We start from the raw sequence: 18,428 nt of genomic DNA, 5'->3' as shown, positions 1-18,428 counted from the left end.
ATCACATAAACCTAAAAGAAATCATAACCTTGATGGATATTTTATATATTCATATCTCAAACACAAGGATTACAAGCCTTATTATAAGATTCAAGTCTCAAGCAAACACAATAATCCAAACAAAACATAAATACTTACGGACTTGTATTAGCCCAACATATCATAAGGTTTATAGAGTGTGCTTGCTTCCTATACTATGGGAAATTTGGAAAAATAATCAAAATTTGGACCCCATATAGAATTATAGCCACCTTTTAAATTTATGATAATTATAACCAAAATTTAATATGAAGGTACTAATATACCCATAAAGTTCTCCAATGAACTCCACTTCTTTCTCCTCCATAGTCCACCATAGATCTCTTCGACTCTTCCTTCTCTAATTTGCTACTTCTGTTCTGCTTATACAATCAGACCCCAAAAAATTGACATTTTGTTGTTTTCTTTTGGAGTCACAAGTCTAGAGCATACACGTGGAAGGAAATGCAAGCAACATAAATTGATTTGGGATGGTTTTCTTTGCGTCTGGTTCCGTTTTCTTTCTGGTTTTTCTGTACACTGCCGTAAATATCCAAACTTCTTCCACCTTCAAATAATCCCTTACCAAGTAAATATGCCCTGAGCCAAAGCTACATTTGGGACAGAATTGTAGACTTGGCTTTTGGGTTTCATTTGAATTCCTAGAGATTCCCAGCAAATTTATGCTAATGAGGCAATTTGTCCTCAGTGAACAAGATATGAAGAAACATGGTTTTACTTTTCGGCAGAAATGAAGCTTTCTAGGATGCCACACTCATGTGAAAAAGCTAGGTTTAAGGGTGTATGAGTAATTTTCTATCAAGTTTTGGTTATAATTATCATAAATTTAAAAATGTGATCATAAATCTATATAAGGTCCAAATTTTGGTTATTTTTTCAAATTTCCCCTATTTTTTGGTTCGTACAACAGTGAGCATTAAAATTTGAGATTAGATTTCCTTAATTTCGGTTGATCTAATCCTTGCAGCATTTTCCCATCAAACCCTTGAGGAAAGGATGAAGATGAACAATGACCAAGAAGGAGAAAAACAGCTTGCCACACAAAGGACCCCAAGAGTAGTAGCCATTTTTAATGGCACTAGAAACTCCAGCAAAAACTCCCACCATGTTCAAGATAAGGAGGGTAGTTGGTGGTATGAGAAGAGAAGTCCATTTGAAGAGGTGGAGTTCCCGAAACTCAACATCCTTGGCCGCTTTTGATGTCACTCTGAAGGCGGTGTCAACTCCGGTTAAGACTTTAAGGAGGCATAGCAGAACTTACATCAAAGAACACAAGATATAGCGGAACCATCAAAGAACTTACATCAAAGAACACAAGATTTCGATTAGCATAGCTATCGTGATGATCAATGCCATCGAACCTTTGAGGAAATTGGACATAGCAGAGCTCTTTTACAAGCTGTGGATCCATTAGGAAGCACATAGCTTCTCTTATAGCCTTGCTGTTATTGATGTAGCGGTCACAGTCCAGATTCAACATGAAAGGTTTGTTCGGGCTAGATCTGTCCCTTGCACAACTTTCGGGGATTCTTGCCTATTGGGCAAGGTTTGCTGCTTGGTGTGATGCAATATGAGTTTGTTGTTAATTTGAATGGTGCCTTTGTGGGGCCTTGAGGCTCTCAATCAAAACTAACATGGATCTGAGCGTGCCACTGTTATCTTTGTATAACAGACTGTTCTTTCTTAGTTATGAACTGGGTTGGTTACTTGCACCACAAGTTACTTAGACTTCTTAATCTTACTGGATTGTCATAGATGGGTTAAGTCTGTATAAAGTTATTTTCTTGTCTTGTACAAGGACTTTTACTCATGATATTATATGCCCAAATAAAGAGAGTTCAGGGCGCCTTCAACCATTTCTTTGTTTACAGTTTAACACTAAGAAGCATGGTTGGTTATCTTAGCCATATTAACCATAACCTTGAGCGAAAGCTAGTTGAAAATGGTTTAAAATTCAAATGAAGATACATTAAACAACAAATCTACTTTATATAAGCACAAACAAAAGAGACTCGGGCAAGATTATAACCTTGTCGGGTAAGGTTCAACTTCTTGCAGCCATTTCTCTTTGTTTTACAAGGGTTGTAATCTTTGGAGAATGAAAAGTAAAGCAGGTTCGCTTAAAGGGATTTGATACTACAATACTAAAAAAGTAGCAGAGCTTCTAAAACTTGACAAAAGATGGCTTTCTATGGTGAATCTACGACTAAAATAACAGAATATGGACAAATTAAGGCTTTCTGGATTCTTGCTTGTATGAGCGCAAAGTGAGATGTCTTTTGATTGATTGGTTGAGTTTCCTTGTCTTTGGTGTCCCTTGCTGCTTTTATAAACCTCTTAGCCCGACTATCCAAGCTTTGCCTTCTTGTGATGGCCCTTGGAGGATAGTGAGTCACCACTTATTTACTTATCCATGCCCTTAAAATGTACATTTTGCTGGGATGAACTGCCCTCTGTCACCCATCACTTCTTCTATCATAGGCTTACTACCTATTCTTGCAAAAATGGTTTTTAATTCTTCCTAGGCTATTGATTTGCCCGAGCCCATCCTTCTCTTTGCTTTTTGTGTTCTTGGGCCTTCATCCTCGCTAAGCCCAATATTAAATATCCATCCAAACAAGGTACATAAGTAAGCACTGCAGACATTCGAACCTGTTGATCCCATACAACATTTATCTTAAACTTAGTACACAAATTAAATCAACATTAGCTCACCAAAGCATTCATGGCACCAGCTTTCTTTTGATGTTGATAACCAGGACGTTTCTCACGTGAGACATACACAAGACGAGGCAGTTCCTCACTGTCTACATCTTGTGCACCACTACCACTTCCTATATAAACCTGCAAATCAAGCAAAATGTTCACAGCAGACCATGAAAACAGTGACTTACCCTCTTTATCTTTAGAAACTAATAAAGCCTAAAACCCAGTTAAAATGCGATTTTTAACGCTAAACCTGGATCATTGCCGGATGATCACGACTGTTGTTCCCAGGCCATGGTATGGTTCCATCCTGCGTCACCCAACCTTCTTCGGTTGCTTCTAAGCCTTCGAGATCAATGCATCAATCCTCACTTGGAATTCTTCATACTCTCTCTGCAGTTTCACACACAAAATTAAAAAATATATATATTCTTAAGACCTCATTTAATTGTTTCCAAAGTGTTTGCATCAGAATTAAAGAAGACATAAATTAATGTCAAATTTATCCTATTATCTTTGAGCTGACCGTCATGGCGCTGCGCTCCTTTACGAAGTTTGGATGTACCTTGTCTTTCAAGTAATCAATCTTCTGGGAGAAATAGAACTCCGGGGCCCTAGGCTCAATATTATGCTTTTTGCAAAATCGCACCCATCTTCTTGCGAACTCAGCGGTCTCTGACAGTGCATCGAAAAGGAGCATTGAAGCACCATCATCCAAGACATAACAGCAGATCTTGTCAACAGGGTAGTCAACAGCTAAGATAGATAGAACTGTGTTTGCTGTAATGATTGGAGGCTCCTTGACAGGGTCCACTGTAGTCACATAGACATCAACTGGGGGCAATGTGTTAGGCTCACCCTCGTGCTCGAACCTTATGGGCAGGCGGTCTAACTAGGTTTCGCGGTTGATTGGGTTCCATTTGGCAAACTGTTCAAGCATCCAGGAAAACGCAAACCATATCTCACAAATTACAGATGTGAGCCACAAGAGATAAGCATTATACGCCGGAGTTAGGATTTCTAAATCGGAAGAACAAGGCTAGAAATACAAGCCGGAGGACAATGACTAAGCAGTAAGGGATGAGTTTGCTTGATGAGATAGGTACATTTCGCCAGAGTGGTTCCTGGGATTCGACCAAACTGCGAAAAGTCCAGATTCGAATAAAATTGGCACTGCTACATCAGTTGAGAAGAAAAAAGGAAACAGATCAAGCACAAAAGCAACTTACAGCAAATCATCTTTCAAGCCTTGATCGTTGTGATACTATGCATTGTCGTTTATTATCTCCATTTTCCTGCAAAAACAAACTCACCAATATCTCCATTGCCGTTTAGGATCTCCATGGCCACACATATCGGTATTATTCCCAAATTAACCACCTCTTACCAGATTTGGAGTTGTATCACAAAATTTCCGATATTATATAAACCGTATACTATTTTGTTACATCTTTGAAATATGAAATTCTATCGATTCTCTTACACTAGACACTTCTTTGATGACACTGACTGCCTTCTCGGAGCCGGGTACTGCATACCAGTTTCCACAGTGATTTCTTAACTACTTAATACTAATCCTAGCAAGTCATTAACATTTTACTTAAGCTATACATTGCCATTGACCGACCATATGCTCTTACTGGCAGTCTCGAGAGTGAGTTCAAATCTCATGGACGAAGTTTCAGTAAAAGAAAAAGGATATAACAAACTATCTATTATGCATAACTCTTGAGTGCCATGCACAATTCGGGTGTGAGAATGGGTGAACAAGCCGGTGGTCATGGTGTTCGAGGCCATGACAGTGGAGGTGTTTGGGATGCCAGAGATGGTGAGAGAGAGAGGAGGGAAGGAGGGGGTCTTATAATGAAATGTTGGGGTGTAAAGAGAAAGTGTGAGAGAGTTGTGTACCTAGTACCTATTGAGTTGTGAAGTCGTATGTTTGAGTCTAGTGTGTTTTTTAGGAGAAAATGTTTGGTTTTTGCTTTTTTGTTCGTTTGGAAAATGCTTTAACTAAAAAAAAATTTGATATATAAACAACAAATTATACATGCACCCATAAAACTCATCAAGCTATCTATGTTCTAACTAAATATAAGCGTATGGACGTGATTCAAGTTCGAAATAGTTTAGAATGGAACTAACTACAATTTACACTCCAAATTTGAGGTGATTTTCAAATGGATCATGAGGTTCTTTGAATGTCTAATCCTTCTTTAAATTGTTGGCTTACATACTCTTATATAAGGATTTCACGCTCATCATATCATCAATTTAGTGGAAGATCAAACGACCAATCCAACTATATATTGACACAATTTCAATACCATATGGCATAAAATGAAAAAAGAAAAAAAAAAAAACTTCATAGCTTATTTTAAAAATCACCTCAAATCTGAAGGGTTGAGATGTATATTAGCCTTTTAGAAGTGCCAGTGTACATTGTTTTCTCAATCATATTACTCTAGGTTTTTATGTTTGTATGCAAACTATAGTGGCACTCTTTAACAGTAAAAAAAACACTTAAAATATCATAGAGCACCTTCTTATAGTGAAATAACAGTCGAGTACAACAACAGTTAAGTCGCGGGATTTTCTTCTTCAAAAATGGGGCACCTACAATAATTATTACAAGAGAATTAAAGTAATGGTCTCTCAATTGAAAATTCATGGTCATTGGTCCCTTAACTCCATAAAACGTGCAGTTATGGTCCTTTTCGTCAATTTCATCAGAACTTGTATCAAAATATGTCAAAACAAGTAATGTTTGAAGAATCATATTGCTACAATTGGATTGAAGTAGAGGGACCATTGCTCCACTTGGGTTAAAGTTGAGAGACTATTTCTCTAATTTGGTTAAAGTTGAGGAACCATTTCTACAATTTTCTCATTTAATTTTTCATATTTGTCTCTTGATTCAACGTAACGTGCATTGCACGGGACACATTTTGACAAAAGTTTTAACAGAATTGACAAAAAGAGATCATAGATACACGTTTTGATGAGTTGAAGGACCAATGATCATGCATTTTTAGTTGAGTAACCATCGCTACAATGTTTTCAATTTCATTGAGAATTTTCGAAAAAAAAAAAGCCCTTTTCTAGAGGCTAGGAAATTTGTCCAAATAAGAAATCTTTATTAACAGGAAATCTAAAAAGTTGCATTTGGATCAAAACTTGGCTAATAATTAGCTATAAATTATCAATTGCACAGAAAAAAACTGCATTCGCAATAATTATTCAGTGCCCATCTTAAAATCACAGATCTTTCAAAAGGCAAACAAGCCAATCTTAAAATTTTAGACCACCTATAAATCAGGAAGGATTAGTAGTCTAATACTGATTTAACAGATGAGACCTATTCTTTGATTTTGGCACGCTTTGGAGGTTGGGAACTGGCTACAACAACATCTGGCTCGGGATTCTGGGGAACAGTCTCCGTTTCAGGTGCCTTCTTCTTCCCTTCCGGTTCCTGTGAACCACCTGATGATGTGGAGTTGGCTTCAACTGGATCAGTTTGAGTCTCGCCTTGCTCCAACTTGGAAGACTCCGGTTCACTTTTGTCAAGACAAACTTGCGTTGCATCTGAAGGCTGAGCAGAGGGGTCGTCCAAATTGGATGATGATGGGTTCAGCGTGTCAATGCCTGACTTGCATTGCTTCTCAAACATCATTTGAAGATACTTCCCTTGTTCTTCTATTCGTAACTGCAGATTTCTTTGAATCTGCACAAAGAGGAAAGTTATGGGTGGTACCACATAAAATTGGCAAAACAGAAACCCAGGAGGATTAAACCAACAAAAGTAAAAACAGATGAATAGAACCCGGAAATGTAGACCACAGTTTAAGAACACATAAATTTGAGGTTCCAGATTTAACCAATGCCAAAAAAGTGCAACAGGGCTATAAATGTTTGTCACAACCTTTCTCAGCAGTAACAGCTAAAGATAAACAAAACCTTCAGAATATATTTATGAGGATAACTCAACCAGTTGGCTAATTAGAAAGAAAAATCCTTTTCCAATGAACAAATTAATACATCAAGCCGTTCATGCAGTCGCTTCTGAACTTCCATCTGCAGTCGCAGAGCTTCAGTGATCTCGATACCGCTGTTACCCAAATCAAATGAGTACAAAGTTTCACAAAAATAGAACATTGTAACACAATACAAAATGAGATGGTAGAAAACAAGTCGATAGGTAATCATTTGTGAACCTCTGGGCAATTTATTAGACCCACTCCAGGCTTATTGCATTCAATAGTTGAGGAGTTAACAGTATCTTCCAAGGCTAAAGTTAACAGTGCCTTGGTCCTATCAAAAATACAACAGATTCTAGGTCCTATAAACAATGGGAAAGAAAAAAAAAACAATAGTCAACATCTTCCAAATGCTAAAGTTAGCAATTAAGGTCTTTTATTTTATTAATCGTCCCACCACCACGAGGTTAAACAGTGAAGATAAACACTAAAGTTAACCCTATGAATCTTGTTAAAAAGTGGACAGGAAGGCACTTAAATGACAATAACCTTCAACTCGGAACTCTCAAGTTAACTCCGGCGATAAACACTAAAGTTGCAGTATAACACAAGTAGACATTCTGTTTATGTGAACCTAAGATCTCTAAACAACAATGGCTAGCTAATATACAGTAGAGCATCCGTGGCAAATCTATTGATGCTGCAGCAGCACATTTGAGTTCCAACTGCCCGGGAGTGGATTGCCCGGCACCCAACACCCAAAACAGGCCAGCCCCCAGCCAAATCACTCCAGCCCAAGCCGTCCCATAGGCCAGCCCAGAACGTGCTGAGCCAAGGCCCCGCCTATGTGACGTCATGCTAACGTCAGCGTGACGTCACATGCCGTTTGAATATATTTTTTTTGCGCCAGGCATGTGGGAAGCACGAGCAACTGGGCGCGCTTCGCCGACAAGAAATCAGAGGAGGGGCCCGCATGCGCAAGCACACTCACAGATTTGATGGATGAGATAACAAGGATGGGAAAATCAACTGTTCTGGAATCCTTGATGTAGTTTTGCTCTGCAATCGAAGCCCTCTATACCAAGGAGTATCTTCGGAACCCCACGGAAAGGGACCTGTGAAGGCTGTTAAGGAAGGGTGAGATGCGAGACTTCATTGACATGATTGGAAGCATCGACTGCATGCACTGGACTTGGAAAAACTGTCCAAGTACGTGGCAAGGAGCGTATGGCAACAGAAAAGGAGCCAAAAGTATCATTTTGGAAGCGATGACTTCATTTGATACATGAATTTGGCATGCAATTTTTGGTGTTCCAGGAGCTCAGAATGACCTAAATGTCATTGCCCAATCTCCAGTCTTCCACGAAGTGCTGCAAGGAAAAGCACTTAGAGTCATATATTCAGTCAATGGCCATACATACGACGGGCCGTATTACCTTGCAAACGGCATTTACCCAAGGTGGACAACGTTTGTCAAAACAGTCCCACATCCACAAAGTGAAAAAGAAAAACACTTTGCAAAATGTCAAAAGCGGTGTAGGAAGGATGTGGAGCGTTGTTTTGGTATCCTGCAAGTTCGTTGGGCGATTGTCAGGTCAACTGCCAGAATGTTTGATGTCAAGGCACTTCGATCCACCATGATGACGTGTATCATTCTCCATAACATGATTGTGGAAGATGAGTATGATTATGATATCATCGACGAATACAAGCCGGACACAATGAACAACTCAAAAACACCTATCTATTGTGCTCATAATGACACTGAAGATCTCGTGCAACACGAGCCATTCGAACTGGATGGGCGTTACAATCAATTGATCGCTGAGCGGTATACTTCATTGCAAGAGCCATACTGGCACTGTACCCGTCAAGGTGACTTGATTGAGCACCAGTGGGGATTGCAACAAGGTCAAGATAATTAAAAGGAGCTTGTGGTGGAACAATAAAGTTCTTAGTTTATTTAGTGTGTTTTTTAAGTTTATTTGATGAGTTTATGTAATTTTATTTAGTGTATTTTTTAAGTTTATTTGGTGAGTTTATATAATTTTATTTAGTGTGTTTTTTTAAGTTTATTTAACACGTGTCATGACAAAATTGGTTAAAAATCCTACCCGAAATTAAAACTTTTTTTTTATTGTTTTATAAAAAATTTAATAATATTTTAAATGAACTAGGTGCCAGTGTATGTAGGATCTATTACTGTTCACTGAGTGAATTAAATAGGCTAAGTGTTGGCGCATTTTTTCAGGGGTGAACTTGCTCTAAGAGCTCAACCCCTTTGCACAGTAAAGAGCCACTTGCGTCCGAATAAGAAATTGTTTTTGACAGAAAATTTTAAAGTTGCATTTGGATCAAACTTGGCTAATAATTAGCTATAAATTATCAATTGCACAGAAGGAAAAGAAAAAAAAAAAAAAAAAAAAAAAAAAAAAAAAAAAAAAAAAAAAAAAAACCCTGCATTCGCAATATTTATTCAGTGCCCATCTTAAAATCACAGATCTTTCAAAGGGCAAACATGCCTATCTTAAAATTTTAGACCACCTATAAATCAGAAAAGATTTGTCAGTCTAATACTGATTTAACAGATGATTTATAACCTATTCTTTGATTTTGGCACGCTTTGGAGGTTGGGAAGTGGCCTCACCAACATCTGGCTCGGGATTCTGGGGAACAGTTTCCATTTCAGGTGCTTTCTGCTTCCCTTCCGGTTCCTGTGAACCACCTGATGTTGTGGGTTTGGCTTTAACTGGATCAGTTTGAGTCTCGCCTTGCTCCAACCTGGAAGACTCCGGTTCACTTTTGTCGGGACAAACTTGCATTGCATCTGAAGACTGAGCGGAGGGGTCATCCAAATTGGATGATGATGGGTTAAGCGTGTCAATACCTGACTTGCATTGCTTCTCAAACATCATTTGAAGATACTTCCCTTGTTCTTCTATTCGTAACTGCAGATTTCTTTGAATCTGCACAAAGAAGAAAGTTATGGGTGGTACCACATAAAATTGGCAAAAAAGAAACCCAGGAGGATTAAACCAACAAAAGTAAAAACAGATGAATAGAACCCGGAAATGTACACCACAGTTTAAGAACACATAAATTTGAGGTTCCAGATTTGACCAATGCCATAAAAGTGCAACAGGGCTATAAATGTTTGTCACAAACTTTCTCAGCAGTAGCAGGTGGTAAAGATAAACAAAACCTTCAGAATATATTTATGAGGATAACTCAATTAGAAAGAAAAATCCTTTTCCAATGAACAAATTCATACCTCAAGCTGTTCATGCAGTCGCTTCTGAACTTCCATCTGCAGTCGCAGAGCTTCAGTGATCTCGATACCGCTGTTACCCAAATCAAATGAGTACAAAGTTTCACAAAAATAGAACATGGTAACACAATACAAAATGAGATGGTAGAAAACAAGTCGATAGGTAATCATTTGTGAACCTTGGGCAATTTATTAGACCCACTCCAGGCTTATTGCATTTAAATAGTTGAGGAGTTAACAGTATCTTCCAAGTGCTAAAGTTAACAGTGCCTTGGTCCTATCAAAAATACAAACAGATTCTAGGTCCTATAAACAATTGGGAAAGAAAAAAAAAACAATAGTCAACATCTTCCAAATGCTAAAGTTAGCAATTAAGGTCTTTTATTTTATTAATCATCCCACCACCACGAGGTTAAACAGTGAAAATAAACACTAAGGTTAACCCTATGAATCTTGTTAAAAAGTGGACAGGAAGGCACTTAAACGACAATAACCTTCAACTCGGAACTCTCAAGTTAACCCCGGCGATAAACACTAAAGTTGCAGTATAATACAAGGAGACATTCTGTTTATGTGAAACTAAGATCTCTAAACAACAATGGCTAGCTAATATACAGTGGAGCATCAGTGGCAAATCTATTGATGCTGCAGCAGCACATTTGAGTTCCAACTGCCCATCAGAGCAGCAGGGACCATATCTAATAATTGGTGAATCCAATTTCAAACTACACATTGTTTATCTCACCCAAAAGAAATAAAAGAAGCTAATTATAAACCTATGCAGATCATCCTGAAACTTTGGGGTCAACAGAATTCCAGTAAAGTTATCATCTTTCTGTCCTTTTATTATATTTTCGAGAAAGAGTTCCTATCCACATCAAGCAGCATTCTTTTCATTCAAAATCCACAAAGTATAGTCTAAAGACTTTATCTATGGGAATGCCATATGTTATTAGCAGTAACTAGATAACCACAAGGTGTATCATCGGATGTTGCAACCTTGCAATGATTATGTAAAACAAGTACCACATGAAAAGTGCTGCTTCACAATCATCGGACCAATAGGTCTAAATAATTAATCAGTAATTCACTTACGTTTTCAAGTCAAGAGACGTCATTTCTTCAATTGGAGTCAATTTCTTCTCCGAGGCGCCTACAAAAGAATGTTTATTAACACATCACATTAACTAACTACGTAAGGTATTAAAAAATGAGGTAAGCAAATCCATGCCAACTTCAAAGTCTCAAGGATAGAGCATGACACTCAAGGAGATTAAAACAAGGATTTCAGCACCAAAATACCTCATAGGATGACATGTTGAGGAACCTGTACGGTACTGGTGAATAGACTAAGAAAAATACTGAGATCACTAGTATGAAAACGTAAAAGAATAATGAGAATTCAAATATTCACCAAAGCATAGCCTTCTAGAGATGCTAGGGGAAAGGTTCTGAGACTTGGAAAATCAACTTATATATGGTGAATAGACTAACAAAAAGTGCAAGTCAAATTCTGGGCAGCTGGGTATGAAAAGAAGTCAAAATAATTTCTCATTTGACAGCATCAAAAACAAGAAACACAGTATAAAAAGAAAAGGAGTAACACTGGTAAAGATCACAATTACTTTCTCAACCACACTATCTCCAGAACCAAAGAACAGAAAATTATTTTGTTGACAAGAAATATAATTTTCCAAGAGAACAAAATTTTCGCATCAGACTGTTTATTTATAAAAAAGTTTGGTGCTTGTATAAGTCTTGTTTTATGCACCAGTCCCGCACAAAAATATCATACCAAAGAGGCTGATGCATTATATAATAATAAGAGCATAAATAGAGCAAAATACAATCAACATATTCTCTATAGATTTATGCAATTATGCATGCATAGTTGCATACACATATCTACATAATAAACATATACAGTTACGCATGTATATACATGGAAGCATTAGCTATATACCTTCAGATGACTCTGGTCTGTATCTAGCAGTCCTATATTTCTGCAATTCAAAATGATCTCCGATCAAAAAAAAGTTCTCTCTCTATCTCTCACAGAGTTTCTATTGGAAACTATTTATCGGCTAAAGGAGGTAGTGTACCTGCAAGTGACTTTTCACATGATAGATAGTCAAGCCTTCAACTTTCATGAGCTTTAGCACACCCTTAGGAGTTGCTCCTGTGAGAAGTAAAAGTTCAGTTGAGTTAGAAGTTTGTATCTTAGGCTAAGAATTCAGTAAAGCCAGAGGAATTCCGAGTTACACACTTTCACTACCGCCAAGTTGGTTAACAGCCTCCACAAAGGCCTCATGAAGTTCAGGCGTCCAACGCATGCGTGCCTTGGCAGTGGCACTATTAGCTGAAGAAGGAGCAGTAACAGAAATGATTTCCCTAGATGAAGCAGGAATGATTTCCCCAGATGAAGCGGGTTGTTGCTGATGAACTTGGGACTGCTGAACCGAAAAATTTGAAGACGGTTTGGGAGCCTGGTATTTCATCTGAAACAACATAATAAGAACTAAATTGGCGTTTCTATTTTGATAATAATGACGGATAAATTTCATCAAACTAGCAAATGTATATCATGGACCAACCCTATGAGAATATCTCAACCTTTTGTTCCAGATCTGTAACGTTGTCAACAAGAAGCTCATTCCAGTTAGAAGTTAAAGCATCGTCATCAGTAATTAGCTGATCTGCCCATTCCTGCCAATCATGTCTCTTAACAAATTCATCAGCAGCCATTATGCCACTACAACTACTGCTCTCTATTTGACTATTCTCGATATGGTTATTTACAGGAAAATCAAGGAAACCTGGCAGTGGATCTGTACACCAGGAACCACTGTTTTCTTTGGGATAAGGACAAGATTCTGTTGACTGAAGAAATCCTGAATGAGGAGAATGCGGTAATGGCAAAGCTGCAGAACTCGATGACTGAGAAATGAAAGGAGAGTTTTTTGGCTGTTTTTCATGAGGTGAAAGAGTTGAGTAGTGAAGATCTGTTGAAAATCCCGATGATGATGAAAATATGTGACCAACTACTCCACTGTTGGAGGTTAAGTGACCAGCATGCACAACAGGTCTTGTCATCAGTTCTCTTTCAATGGAAACCTGTTGGGAGTCTGGCAACTTGGGATGTGTCTCTTCCAAAGAAGTTGGAAGGACTGGTAAGGATGAAGACACTGCTGAAGGGACCCCCATATGAGTAAGCTGCTTTGCAGCTGATCTCCGGATGGACACAGCAGGGCGTGCCTCCATCTATAGTCCTAAAATCAGAAAAGTGGGAGCATCAGTAATCTAGTCATGAGCTATTAGCTTAGCTTGTGATAGTGATGATACCTACCAACTTAAATCTTACTGACAGCACACCTTTTGCTTGTCATTGACAGCAAAACCACTGAAAGGGGTCATCAATTTTCGCCTGTAAACATAACAATAAATGCAAGATACAATCAAAACCAACAAGCATCTGTTAGGATGAAGATGATAAAATCTTTCCCCGAAACATGAAAATGATTTCACAAAAAGAACCCACAGGAATGAGTGTAGAATTACATTGCAGTGCCCTGAATGGATACCATTCTAAGCCCTGACTAAATGAGCCACTTAAAACTATGAGTGGGACAACCCTACTATCCGAACGAACTTATCCAAAAAGCTTTCCTAATAGTCATTTTCAATGAGGCAGTTGATTAGGTGGTTTTAATGCTACATAAAACAATAAAAAGTCCACATTTGGACAGCACTAAAGCCCTTATTTGTCCCACTCTGAAACGCCCCGGAAAATAATCCAACTTATGTCAATCAAACAAAAGTCTACGAAGAACCTTAAGTTACCAATTACCGAATAGAAACTTCACACTTAATGTTTCACATTTTAGAAGCATTCTTCAACTATATCCCTATATTCTACCATGTACCCTCCACGCAAAACCCCGAAAACTAAATCACAAAGCAATTGATTACAAGCTCAAGCAATCAAATTTCATCAAGGCATGCAATTCATTACAGTCACAAAACAGCTCCAACATTACACCCCCACCATGGAATACAATTGCTAGACATCCAAACCAACACATGCACCAAAATTGATCAACAACAAACCACAATATCCATCGAAAACCAAATTAATTTCCTCCAAACAATACCAATTCGAAAAAAAAATATATCAAAACGCCAAATGGGCATCACAAAGAGCAAAAAAATCCCCGAATTCTACCCAAAAGCCCCAAAATTATCAAAAGGGTATATCGAATACGCACCTGAATCTCGAATGCAAGCCCCAATTCGCGCAGAATCGAACCGAAACCAGGAATTTGAAGGATGACAACGGAGTACACGTCTAGAACAACAGGCGGGTGTTTAAAATTCCGTCACCGGCGGTGCGAGCGAAAGAACGAGATGGGGCAGGGAAGGGAACTGAACGGTGACGAGTCACGCGAGTGCGCTTGGTTTTTGTGCCTCCTTTTTTCCTTTGGTGTTTTGGGGGCTCTCTGCGTTTTAAGGAACAGTAGGATTTTTCCACGCAGCCTTAGTGATGCGTTTAAACACGTCCTCCACCGGCATACGTGCGGGCCCACGTGAGGGAGGACTGCAATAGGCGGGCGGTGAAAATATCTGGGCGAGGTGCACGTGGGGCATGTGTTTCAGCGTTATGATGATTATGATTGTTTTAGGGTTGAAAAGCTAAAAATGTTCTTCGGAGTAGCCCAAAGGCCAAATATGGCCAGGGAGACGAGACATTTAACTAATCAACTTTCTTTACCTTTTTTACCTCTTTTATGTTTTATATACTTTTCATGCGTTTTGTATGTTCTCGGATTTGACTACAATACATTTACGTATTTCTTTGTGTCTTTTACCTGGTCGATTTGACAAAATAATTTTAATCAAGAGAATTTTAATGAAAAACTTCTGTTACTGTTTACTTTAATGAAAAATCACATTTTTACACTAAAAATCAATCCTGATACTATTCACTTTACCATTTGTTTTGTCATTTTCGTTAAATCTCAAAGTTTTCAAACATTTTTTCATTAGTTTTCCTTTTAATCAATTATAATTTATGGGACAATAGAATTTAAATTTGGGTGCAATAGAGAAGGGGTGTGGTACCAACTCACTCGACCTTGCTAGTTGATTTGTTTGATTCATGTGTTTTCACCTTTTAATCGTTTGGAATTCATGTTTAGTGTAAACGTTATTGTGTACACGTAGCTCTTTGAAACATTGAAGTACATTAAAGTAGCCAAATATAAAGACCAAATTGATCAAATTTGAAACACACAGACCCAAACAAAATATTGGGGCAAATATAAAGACGAAAACACCATCTAACATTATTGTGCTTATGTATTTAGGGTGCTTCTCGCCAAAAACTTACATAAAAATGGCCAACCACGTCCAATTTCATAAAACTTCTTTTACAAGAACATAGATACTTAAATCTCACTAGATCCCACTCTCATAAGAGGTGCCTATGGCTATTAGGGCACATCAAGTGAGAATTATTTATGAAATATAAAATCCATACATGCTGTTTTACTTCTTACATACTTTTTTATTTTGTGGCCATCGATCAGATACTTTATTCCTTCTATTGCGTCCTTGCTCCTCGGACCCAAACCTGGTCATTAAAATTTTGAGTAGAAACGGGTAAGAAACCAGATTTTTTAATTTTGGTAAACGTGTTAGAAACCAGATGGATAAGGATAATTAGAATGCTGGACACAGTCAGCAATTAAAGGGTCAAACTGCTTGAGCCAAATAAAATGGTACATTTCAATAATAAAATTGGGTTTTTGTTGTTAATATGAAGATTTTCAATGTTAATAACGTCTTAATCAAAACCTCCCTTATGTTTTGTAATTGTCTTAGCATATGAAAGTTGTAAGTGATGAGCAATTAGTCTACGCATCGGACGACTCGGATTCTAATAACAATTATAGTTAAAATTCGACGAAAAGAGATTTTTTAGTCAAATGATCTTTGAAATTGGCATAAGTCTTTATTTGGTCTATGAGATTTAGTGAAAATGTTTGTTAAATAAAAACCAAAATAACAAAAATACCCTTAATTTTTGTTATATCATTTTGGCTCATTGTTTATTAAATTGGTTCATTATTTAACGAAGATTTTTCACACAATGACCAAAATAATTGATGGTGAAAAAATTCAAGATCACTTCTATCGATTTCAATAAAAAACCTTCAAAATAAATATATGCCTAAGTTGGTAATGAGAATATGAATATCCATGGGCTTTTCATTTTCTTTGCCGTTTTGGAAACAATTTCTTGAAGAAGTAGGACTGTGAATATACAATTACGTGTACGTACCCGATTAAGCTATCATGAATCCAATTCCAACAAGTAATTATACCCTAATGCTATGATTAGCACAAAGGAAAACTTGTTTTGTTTTAGGGAACAACGTGGATATATTTTTCATTCAAGTGATACTGAGGGGCAGAGATTTGTGTGGAAGACCTTCGATGCGAGATAAATTGTTCTCAACCACTCGAGCTACATGTCTCGGAAAAAATTAACTTGTAGAAGGTGGCAGGATTCACTGAAATCACGGATCTTTTATGCAGAGGATTAGAAAGTACTGAAACTTAGAGCATCATGTGTTTGGCCACTTCAAAAATACACAAAGAAAAAGGAACAACAATATGAGTCTTTCTACATTACACCAGTGTATGTGATGCACCGTATTTTTAAATAGCTAGATTGGAATGTTTAGGTTAAGGAACACAAATTCAGTCCTCAACTGCACCATTGCATTCATACGCCGGTATATTGTAGAATTTTCACAGCAATGCATGCATTGAAATTTCTCATGCTATACATAGTACATGGAGTTATTGGGTAATTTGAATGTCCTTTTTACCATGGGAAGTCCCTCAAAACTGCTCCACTGGCCTCCAATGATGCCCAATATGCGGTAACCTTCATCGATCAGTCTATGCCTTGCCTCAGACTTGTATGTTTGCACTTCCTTGAACTCTTATCAAGTGAGTTCAAGGGTTACATCTGCATTACACACAATAATAAGACCCCTGCATTGCACACAAGTGCATGAAATTGAAACCAGATCTCTCTTATCAAGCAAGGTACTGCTTATGAAAGCCCTAAAAGTGCTTTTAATAATGTTTGGCGAAGAAAACTAAGAGTGCTTTTAGGTCGTTGAAGCATTTAATTTCTACTTAAGCATTTGCTATGTGCTTCTTCGTGAAGCACTTTACACCCTGTACATGTTTATAACAAAAGCACTTGTAACAAAAACGCTTATGAGTAAAAGTGCTTCTTACAGAAACGCTAATTGATTCATCCATCTTTTTCCTTTAAGAATAAAATAACTATGAAAAATATGGATTTGAAACCGTGATGATATTTCCATATATGCCTTAATATGAGACCAGTCCATCCATGGTATCCAACGAGATTATCCACACTTGATGAGCTTCAATTTTGCCCCTCTTGAAGAGATTAAAAAGATCTTGATCCACTATCTTTGATCTCATGGAAGAGCTTCAGTGTGTGCTCAAGAGCTGGTGCCTTGCCTTCTCTCAACCATGCCTCCAAACAAGTCCCATTCAGCTTCTCTCCCCTAGTTTGAATTTTCCGAAAGCAAAAGTACGTCAGTGACATCCAGTCTCCACCTCGTTAAAAGAGTTCCCAGAGTTCAAATCTCACGAACGGCTCTTCAAATGTGACTTACCCGAAACCGTGTTTCTTGCAGTAAGGAATGGTGGAGAAAAGTGTGTCATCGACATCAAAAATCCAAGCATCCTTGCCATCACCCTCCAATGTGCAGCAGCTGCTGCTAAGTAGAGAGTGACAGCTCCTCCAGGGCCTCTGTGAGTCAGCCTTGTACTAAGAAGACGTCATGTATTTCTTAATGTACCCAACACATTCTTGGGGTGCAACATCAAACCCTCTAATGCTGTTCACTTAAACATTGATCCTCCAACTCTCACAGTACTTCTTCAACTCGTCTCCCAATTCAACGCTATCAGCTTTTTGGGTTTTCAAAATGTTCCAATATGCTGTTGCTGCAACCACCGAGCCTGAGAGAAAAATTAGAAATCCTATGAGTTTCCCATTTGGATGTGGTGGAAAGAAAGCAGGTGGAGATGGAGAGAAAATGGGTGAGGATAGATAGGGAAGGGGTTAAGCAAAGAATTAAGGGGTGCATTTTTTTTCTCATTGCCCACTAGTGATGATAATGTTCATCACTTTATTTATTACTGTTTGATGAGTTTAAATTTTGAGATTTATATCTATCCACTACATAGATCTCAAAATTTAAGTGGTGAGCATCACCGTCACTTGAGAGTGGTGAGCAAAAAATAGTCTCAAGAATTTAGGGCACATAATTTAGGGGTGGCATGGGGTGTGGGGCCATGGATTGGCATGGCCTTTTGCTCCTAGATCA

General features: G+C 37.9%; 3 protein-coding genes and 1 pseudogene across 5 annotated transcripts; 1 reads left to right on the top strand and 3 right to left on the bottom strand.

Annotated features, from left to right (window-relative positions):
• Positions 1 to 1,276: 1,276 nt before the first annotated feature.
• Positions 1,277 to 4,527, bottom strand: LOC103961301 (annotated as a pseudogene).
• Positions 4,528 to 6,918: 2,391 nt separating this feature from the next.
• LOC125480473 lies at positions 6,919 to 8,644 on the top strand. The gene is made up of 2 exons (XM_048591364.1): positions 6,919 to 6,940; positions 8,037 to 8,644. The coding sequence occupies exons 1-2, from the start codon at positions 6,919 to 6,921 to the stop codon at positions 8,642 to 8,644; spliced, it is 630 nt and encodes a 209-aa protein (XP_048447321.1).
• Positions 8,645 to 9,162: 518 nt separating this feature from the next.
• On the bottom strand, positions 9,163 to 14,508 carry LOC103959719 (protein PHOSPHATE STARVATION RESPONSE 1). 3 transcript variants are annotated; one of them, XM_018650500.2, is made up of 9 exons: positions 14,253 to 14,508; positions 13,360 to 13,411; positions 12,601 to 13,248; positions 12,254 to 12,485; positions 12,090 to 12,166; positions 11,951 to 11,990; positions 11,083 to 11,140; positions 9,991 to 10,060; positions 9,163 to 9,685 (listed from the first exon to the last, which is right to left on the bottom strand). In XM_018650500.2, the coding sequence occupies exons 2-9, from the start codon at positions 13,399 to 13,401 to the stop codon at positions 9,320 to 9,322; spliced, it is 1,533 nt and encodes a 510-aa protein (XP_018506016.2). In that variant the 5' UTR covers positions 13,402 to 13,411; positions 14,253 to 14,508; the 3' UTR covers positions 9,163 to 9,319. The 3 variants fall into 3 exon arrangements, with proteins under 3 accessions (XP_018506016.2, XP_018506032.2, XP_018506031.2); XM_018650516.2 differs by having other exon boundaries at positions 12,601 to 13,256; positions 14,253 to 14,507; XM_018650515.2 differs by having other exon boundaries at positions 12,601 to 13,256; positions 13,334 to 13,411; positions 14,253 to 14,505.
• A 2,157-nt stretch (positions 14,509 to 16,665) lies between these two features.
• Positions 16,666 to 18,160, bottom strand: LOC103961312 (acid phosphatase 1; the record flags this gene model as incomplete). The annotated part of the gene is given in 3 exon segments (XM_018650889.2): positions 16,666 to 16,996; positions 17,374 to 17,600; positions 17,712 to 18,160. Coding segments are annotated over 3 exon segments (840 nt in total), but the record flags the coding sequence as incomplete, so codon positions are not given.
• Positions 18,161 to 18,428: the final 268 nt, after the last annotated feature.

The sequence above is a fragment of a genome, unplaced genomic scaffold (genome assembly GCF_019419815.1).
Source record: "Pyrus x bretschneideri cultivar Hongxiangsu unplaced genomic scaffold, Pyrus_bretschneideri_v1 Contig10, whole genome shotgun sequence".
NCBI classification, from domain to species: Eukaryota; Viridiplantae; Streptophyta; class Magnoliopsida; order Rosales; family Rosaceae; genus Pyrus; species Pyrus x bretschneideri.
The sequence above is the reverse complement of the archived record's forward strand: the minus strand, read 5'-3'. Positions and strand labels throughout refer to the sequence as shown.

Bases quoted from the DNA above. Each gene is read 5' to 3' on its own strand.
- LOC125480473 (XM_048591364.1), top strand. From the start codon at position 6,919: ATGGTAGAAAACAAGTCGATAG. The intron at 6,941-8,036 runs GTAATCATTTGT...TTGGTGTTCCAG, and splicing joins GGTAGAAAACAAGTCGATAG to GAGCTCAGAATGACCTAAAT.
- LOC103959719 (XM_018650500.2), bottom strand. From the start codon at position 13,401: ATGACCCCTTTCAGTGGTTTTGCTGTCAATGACAAGCAAAAG. The intron at 13,249-13,359 runs GTGTGCTGTCAG...TTAGGACTATAG, and splicing joins CTGTCAATGACAAGCAAAAG to ATGGAGGCACGCCCTGCTGT. The intron at 10,061-11,082 runs GTAAGTGAATTA...TTTGGGTAACAG, and splicing joins ACGTCTCTTGACTTGAAAAC to CGGTATCGAGATCACTGAAG.